Genomic DNA, 7,775 nt, shown 5'->3' with positions numbered 1-7,775 from the left:
CAGTCAATAATACAGTAGAAAAAGTCTATATACAGTGTGTGCAAATGAGGTAGGAAAAGGGAGGTAAGGCAATAAATAGGCCATAGTGGCAAAATAATGACAATATAGCAATTAAACACTGGAGTGATAGATGTGCAGTTGATGAATGGGCAAGTAAAGATACTGGGGTGCAAAGGAGCAAAATAAATGTAATAAATAACAGTATGTGTGATGAGGTAGTTGGATGGGCTATTTACAGATGGGCTATGTACAGGTGTGGTGATCAGTGAGCTGCTCTGACAGCTGGTGCTTAAAGCTAGTGAGGGAGATATGAGTCTCCAGTTTCAGTGATTTTTGCAGTTCGTTCCAGTCATTGGCAGCAGAGAACTGGAAGGGAAGGCGGCCGAAGGAGGAATTGGCATTGGGAGGTGACCAGTGAGATATACCTGCTGGAGCGCATGCTACGGGTGTGTGCTGCTATGGTGACAAGTGAGCTGAGATAAGGCGGGGCTTTACCTAGCAAAGACTTATAGATGACCTGGAGCCAGTGGGTTTGGCGACGAATATGAAGTGAGGGCCAGCCAACGAGAGCATACAGGTCACAGTGGTGGGTAGTATATGGGGCTTTGGAGACAAAACGGATGGCACTGTGATAGACTGCATCCAATTTGCTGAGTAGAGTGTTGGAGGCTATTTTGTAAATGACATCGCCTTAGTACTTTGCTCATTTAGCTTGTGTTGCTAAGAGACCAAACAAACTGGGTGGAAAGTAATGGTAACAATCGGAGATGAATGAAACATGCATGATGACCCCCCTGGAGTCTATTCAGATCACCCATGTTACCTATGAGTGTTTATCTGAGTCATACAGTTGAAGTCAGAAGTTTAAATACACCTTAGCTAAATACATTTAAACTCAGTTTTTCACAATTCCTGACATTTAATCCTAGTAAAAATTCCCTGCCTTAGGTCAGTTCGGATCACCACTTTATTTTAAGAATGTGAAATGTCAGAATAATAGTAGAGAGAATGATTTATTTCAGCTTTTCTTTCTTTCATCATATTCCCAGTGGGTCAGAAGTTTACATACGCTCAATTAGTATTTGGTAGCGTTGCCTTTAAATTGTTTAACATGGGTCAAATGTTTTGGGTACCTTCCACAAGCTTCCCACAATACGTTGGGTGAATTTTGGCCCATTCCTCCTGACACAGCTGGTGTAACTGAGTCAGGTTTGTAGGCCTCCTTGCTCCCACACGCTTTTTCAGTTCTGCCCACAAATTCTCTATAGGATTGAGGTCAGAGCTTTGTGATGGTCACTCCAATACCTTGACTTTGTTGTCCTTAAGCCATTTTGCCACAACTTTGGAAGTATGTTTGGGGTCATTGTCCATTTGGAAGACCCATTTGCGACCAAGCTTTAACTTCCTGACTGATGTTGTGAGATGTTGCTTCAATATATCCACATAATTTTCTTTCCTTGTGATGCCATCTATTTTGTGAAGTGCACCAGTCCCTCCTGCAGCAAAGCACCCCCACAACATGATGCTGCCAGCCCCGTGCTTCACGGTTGGGATGGTGTTCTTCGGCTTGCAAGCATCCCCCTTTTTCCTCCAAACATAACAATGGTGATTATGGCCAAGAAGTTTTATTTTTGTTTCTTCCGACAAGAGGACATTTCTCCAAAAAGTACAATCTTTGTTCCCATGTGCAGTTGCAAACCGTAGTCTCCTTTCTGAGCGGTATGATGGCTGCGTGGTCCCATGGTGTTTATACTTGCGTACTATTATTTGTACAGATGAATGTGGTACCTTCAGACGTTTTGAAATTGCTCCCAAGGATAAACCAGACTTGTGGAGGTCTACAATTTTTTTTCCTGAGGGAAATACATCCACAAGTACACCTCCAATTGACTCAAATGATGTCAATTAGCTTATCAGAAGCTTCTAAAGCCATGACATAATTTTCTGGAATTTTCCAAGCAGTTTAAAGGCACAGTCAACTTAGTGTATGTAAACTTGACCCACTTGAATTGTGATTTCAGTGAATTATAAGTGAAATAATCTGTCTGTAAACAATTGTTGGAGAAAGGACTTGCGTCATGCACAAAGTAGATGTCCTGACCGATTTGCCAAAACTATACTTTGTTAACAAGAAATTTGTGGAGTGGTTGAAAAACTAGTTTTAATGACTTCAACCTAAGTGTATGTAAACATCCGACTTCAACTGTACATATAAGAAACATTATCCAGATCAAGTCTTACCTGCAGGCCTAAATGGACCAGAGAATCCAACCATACACCATCATTGACCACTGACCATCCACAGATCAGCTGCGAGTCCATTACAGGTGAATACATTACTTCTACAACCAGTCCAATATAACATCATATAAGCACTCATTGTGCTTCAACATTTCGATGTTGACTAGCCCAGGTTACGGTAGTCACTTCTACTGTTTCACAGTCAACTGTCTGTGTTCGTATTGGAGAGGCTGGGTAAGGTTACCTGTGCTTCTCTGAGCATGCTCAGTTCGCAGGGCTGTTACTTGAGATGGCACGACGTCACACTCACCCCTGACTTAACTTGTGCCTGACTGAGGTAAAAGACTGCACACTTCAACGCTATTATTTAATTTGGAAAAGGAGGCATTCCCTTTGTAATATTTTACAAAAATGGCATTCAATTAAAATATTGTTATTTCACAACATTTTTTCTTGTTGACCCAATGCATTGAAATGACAACAACTTGGTTTAGAAATGCACATGATTAATCACGAAGATCACCGAAAGTGAGCCACACCATCTTTGTCTGTGGCAAGATTTTAAGCAATTTAAATTCCATATGCATGAAACACATGTAAAGTAATCAGAATTTCATCCCAATGTAAATCAGTAACATTTCACAGTAATCCTACAGCTGTTCCATTCACATGGTCAGTACCATCTTCCCAGAAGCCCCAGGGCAGTCTATGATGTCAATATGGGCCTGGGAGGCCATGTCCAGGGTGTACTGTTTTCCTACAGCAGGCTTCAGCCAACCAGCATCCATCCCTGCAAACAGGGCCGCGGCACACTCAGCCTTCTCTTCCTGTAGAGACAACAGAAGATACACTACCGTTAAAAAATTTGGTGTCACTTAGAAATGTCCTTGTTTTTGAAAAAAACTAGCTGGAAACTGCAGATTTTTTTATGGAATATCTACATAGGCATAAAGGCCCATTATCAGCAACCATCACTCCTGTGTTCCAATGGCACATTATGTTAGCTACCGTAATCCAAGTTTATAATTTTAAAAGGCTAATTGATCATTAGAAAACCCTTTTGCAATTATGTTAGCACAGCTGAAAACTGTTGTGCTGATTTATAGAAGCAATAAAATTGGCCTTCTTTAGACTAGTTGAGTATCTGGAGCATCAGCATTTGTGGGTTCAATTACAGGCTCAAAATGGCCAGAAACAAATAACTTTCTTCTGAAACTCGTCAGTCTATTCTTGTTCTGAGAAATGAAGGCTGTTCCATGTGAGAAATTACCAAGAAACTGAAGATCTTGTACAATGCTGTGTACTACTCCCTTCACAAAAAAGCGCAAACTGATTCTAACCAGCATAGAAAGAGGAGTGGCCTAATTGAGCAGGAGGACAAGTACTTCAGTGTCTAGTTGGAGAAACAGACGCCTCACAAGCCCTCAACTGGCAGCTTCATTTAATAGTACCCGCAAAACACCAGTCTCAACGTCAACAGTGAAGAGGCGACTCCGGGATGCTGGCCTTCTAGGCAGAGTTCCTCTGTCCAGTGTCTGTGTTCTTTTGCCCATCTTAATCTTTTATCTTTATTGACCAGTCTGAGATATGGCTTTTTCTTTGCAACTCTGCCTAGAAGGCCAGCATCCCGGAGTCGCCTCTTCACTGTTGACTTTGAGACTGGTGTTTTGAGGGTACCATTTAATGAAGCTGCCAGTTGAGGACTTGTGAGGCGTCTGTTTCTCAAACTAGACACTGAAGTACTTGTCCTCCTGCTCAGTTGTGCACTGGGGCCTCCCACTCCTCTTTCTATGCTGGTTAGATCCAGTTTGAGCTGTTCTGTGAAGGGAGTAGTACACAGCGTTGTATGAGATCTTCAGTTTCTTGGCAATTTCTCGCATGGAATAACCTTCATTTCTCAGAACAAGAATAGACTGACGAGTTTCAGAAGAAAGTTATTTGTTTCTGGCCATTTTGAGCCTGTAATCGAACCCACAAGTGCTGATGCTCCAGATACTCAACTAGTCTAAGGAAGGCCAGTTTTATTGCTTCTTTAAAATCAGCACAACAGTTTTCAGCTGTGCTAACATAATTGCAAAATGGTTTTCTAGTGATCAATTAGCCTTTTAAAATGATAAACTTGGATTAGCTAACACAACGTGCCATTGGAACACAGGAGTGATGGTTGATGATAAATGGGCCTCTGTACGCCTATGTAGATATTCCATAAAAAAATCAGCCGTTTCCAGCTACAATAGTAATTTACAACATTAATGTCTACACTGTATTTCTGATCAATTTGATGTTATTTTAAAATGGACAAAAAAAAAGTGTTTTTCTTTCAAAAACAATAACATTTCTAAGTGACCCCAAACTTTTGAACGGTAGTGTATAATTTACACTACAGAATGTATGATTTATAGAACGACCACTGCCTAAACCAGCATCAATATTATACTAGGAATCTAGACTCTTACAACAGTAGCGTAGGGTAAGGCAACACCAATGATGCTGGACTCTTTGGCCATGGTGTCTCGAGGGTTGATTTCAATGGGGCCTCTACTGCCAACAACCTAAACAACAAAAGAGGAAAACTGAGTAAGAATTAACAATGAATAACCAATACATATTCAAAAGTGGCTCTAAAAGTCTAAAATAAATTACACATGCTAACGTAACATATACTGACCGTCACTCTCCCCCCGTAGGCCAGCATCTGCAGGTCATTGCTGAGGTTCACGTTAGACAGCATCTCCACAATCACATTTACCCCTTGCCCCTTGGTAGCATCCTGTAAAAAACAATTGCCCAGACATAACTTATTAAGACAACCTGTGTTTACAAAAGCGTCACCCCAGTTCTTAACTTATCCTAGGCTAACATGTTAGAAATTTTAATATTTTTTATCTGTAATAACAAACATTTTATTATACCCCCTCTGGTTTAGCAGCTAATCGGTGTCAAAGTAGAGCATAATAGCAGTCACCCACTGGGAGTCATACACAAAATGTCCTTAAAATGTATTCAGGTCTATGGAGACCGCAACTATGACTCCTTCCCACCTACCATGATTTTGCTAGTGTATCCTTCATTTTTGTGGTTGAAGGCCTGGTGAGCTCCATTCCTCAGGACCAGCTCCAGTCCTTCTGCGGTTCCTGCTGTCCCCAGGACCCTCAGACCCAAGGCTCTGGCCATCTGACACGCTGCCACCCCCACCTGAAAAGATACACACCACCCAGAAAAAGGTCACAAACACTGGGCCCTAGTAAATCAACCCCCCAATAATACTTGTCATTAAGCAGTGCAATAAAGGTAATTTGGATTCAGTTGATCTTAATTAAATGAAAATGGGGGAAAATAACTATAGCACAGACATTAAACAGAAGAGGGTATTGATCTTACCCCGCCGCTGGCTCCATGGATGAGTACTGTCTCGCCTGCTTTAGCATGTGCTCTGCATCATAAGACACAATGGAGCATAAGACTCAGTCACTCATTATACTGTACACACCCCACAATCAAATACTTTATTAGTAAATAATAGACATACAGATTTTAATAATATGTCTTCGTTTGCAGCAGAGTCGGTGAATCTCAACTTAATTGAACATCATATCAATTGTGATGCTGAGTCTGTCTAACCATGTCAAATCCAAAGAACTCAACCAAGACATTGGTGTAGGACCGGTGAGCCCTACACACTTATACCCGGTCTCCCTGCTTCTGCACCCATTTGTCATAAAAATAATCCGTTCAGAATTCCGTTCTCCTTAAACAAAACAAAAAAATGCTGGTGTCTTACTTATGGAAGAGAGCTCTGTATGCTGTGCAGTACGGGATCCCAATGGCAGCTCCCTGTTTGTAGTCTAAGGGGTCTGGCAGGCGGTGGACACAGTCCTCAGACACAACAGTGTATTCAGCATACCCTCCTGTCTCTGTGGCGGTGGTGAACACACGGTCACCAGCCTGAATGGTAAAATAGACCAGACTTCCACTCCAGAAACTAATAGTATAGTCATACACAAACTCAATATGAATACATTCATACAATTAGTACAATAGTACTTCAGTCTATATAATCAAGGAGTGTTCAAAGCAAAATGTTGGTAAGCAATTACTTTCTCACAAACTACACATGCCGCATTCAAATAGTTACTAATTACCATCAGTGATCATAATGTTACTGGTAGCCTAGGGATGGATGGTACAGTAAGAGTGTAACAGTATAACTTTAAACCGTCCCCTCGCCCCGACCCGGGCGCGAACCAGGGACCCTCTGCACACATCAACAACAGTCACCCACGAAGCATCGTTACCCATCGCTCCACAAAGGCCGCGGCCCTTGCAGAGCAAGGTGCAACACTACTTCTAGGTTTCAGAGCAAGTGACGTAACTGATTGAAACGCTAGTAGCGCGTACCCGCTAACTAGCTAGCCATTTCACATCCGTTACAAGAGCAGCACCTGTAAGAGTTGGACTCTGTCTCCGACAGCTTCCACAACCCCTGACACATCAGTCCCTGGAGTGTAGGGCAGGCTGGGCTTCCTCGCGTAGGTCCCAGAGCGGATGTAGGTCTCCACAGGGTTCACTCCACACGCATGCACATGGATTAGCACCTGGATAACACACAGGCTGTTTCATACATAGAGAAACTTCTGCAGAACTAGAATTAACTAACATAATACAACGTATAAAACAGCTACAGGTGCAATACAATATATGTAAAAGGTATCCATTGTCCTTTGCACTTTACAGTTAGTAATAGTAAGTTACTAACGTTTTTGAATGATTTTATTTACCTGTTTCTGACCTGGATTTGGCACAGGTACGTTGGAGCAGAGTTTCAAAACGGAAGGTCCTCCAAACTCACCCACTCGAATGGCTCTCATTAACTTGGGCGTTGTTGCCATCTGCACACAAATAGAGTAGCTAACCAACTAAAACCTTTACATGCAGCTTACATTAGCTGACAAGTAGTAACGTTAGTAGACACACGAGTGGCTTATGGACTTTGGACAGTGCAGTGGCATTAGCTAGCTAACGTTACCAAACGAGCCACTGCACTGTCTGGTTACCTAGCTAACTTATCACTTCAGCAGGACATTTGAGTACAAATACTATAATGTTTCTAAAATACAACTAGCATAAACTTTATATCAAGGCAATAAAAGTCGAAACGGACTCACCATTTATGCAAGGAAGCTGTCAGTGATTTCTGTCCCAAAATAACTATCCGCACGGTGGCGACAGCATGACATTATAAACATCCGAATTTACTCTCCGCCACCGTAAAACGCTTTTCTCATTTGATACATATTGCACTTCATTCAAAACATTAGGCAGGAAAGCGGAAGTGGATGTTGAGTTCGAATCAAGCAGCGCGTCGGGCAAATTTGGCGACGGATAGTAGTATCGAAAACAGGAACAAACATGAAATTGTCTAGATTCCAGTGAAGGTTACGTGTGTGAATTATAAGGAATCTCATCTTCTTGGGATCCATATGTGGGAAACCCATTTGAAGTGTCGAAAATTTTAAGGTATGCGCTTGGAAAGT

General features: G+C 41.9%; 1 protein-coding gene across 1 annotated transcript; it reads right to left on the bottom strand.

The window, feature by feature from the left end:
* Positions 1–2,594: 2,594 nt before the first annotated feature.
* Positions 2,595–7,535, bottom strand: cryz (crystallin, zeta (quinone reductase)). Its single transcript, XM_038963404.1, has 9 exons — positions 7,407–7,535; positions 7,020–7,130; positions 6,684–6,836; positions 6,023–6,186; positions 5,623–5,674; positions 5,287–5,436; positions 4,910–5,011; positions 4,698–4,793; positions 2,595–3,068 (listed from the first exon to the last, which is right to left on the bottom strand). The coding sequence occupies exons 1-9, from the start codon at positions 7,407–7,409 to the stop codon at positions 2,907–2,909; spliced, it is 993 nt and encodes a 330-aa protein (XP_038819332.1). The 5' UTR covers positions 7,410–7,535; the 3' UTR covers positions 2,595–2,906.
* Positions 7,536–7,775: the final 240 nt, after the last annotated feature.

The sequence above is a fragment of the Salvelinus namaycush genome, chromosome 25 (genome assembly GCF_016432855.1).
Source record: "Salvelinus namaycush isolate Seneca chromosome 25, SaNama_1.0, whole genome shotgun sequence".
Classification (NCBI taxonomy): Eukaryota; Metazoa; Chordata; class Actinopteri; order Salmoniformes; family Salmonidae; genus Salvelinus; species Salvelinus namaycush.
This window is presented reverse-complemented; position numbering and strand designations above follow the sequence as displayed.

Coding starts and splice junctions, on each gene's coding strand:
- cryz (XM_038963404.1), bottom strand. Junction 6,837..7,019: donor CAAATCCAGGTCAGAAACAG/GTAAATAAAATC, acceptor TGTGTTATCCAG/GTGCTAATCCATGTGCATGC. Junction 3,069..4,697: donor CCTTACCCTACGCTACTGTT/GTAAGAGTCTAG, acceptor TTGTCTCTACAG/GAAGAGAAGGCTGAGTGTGC.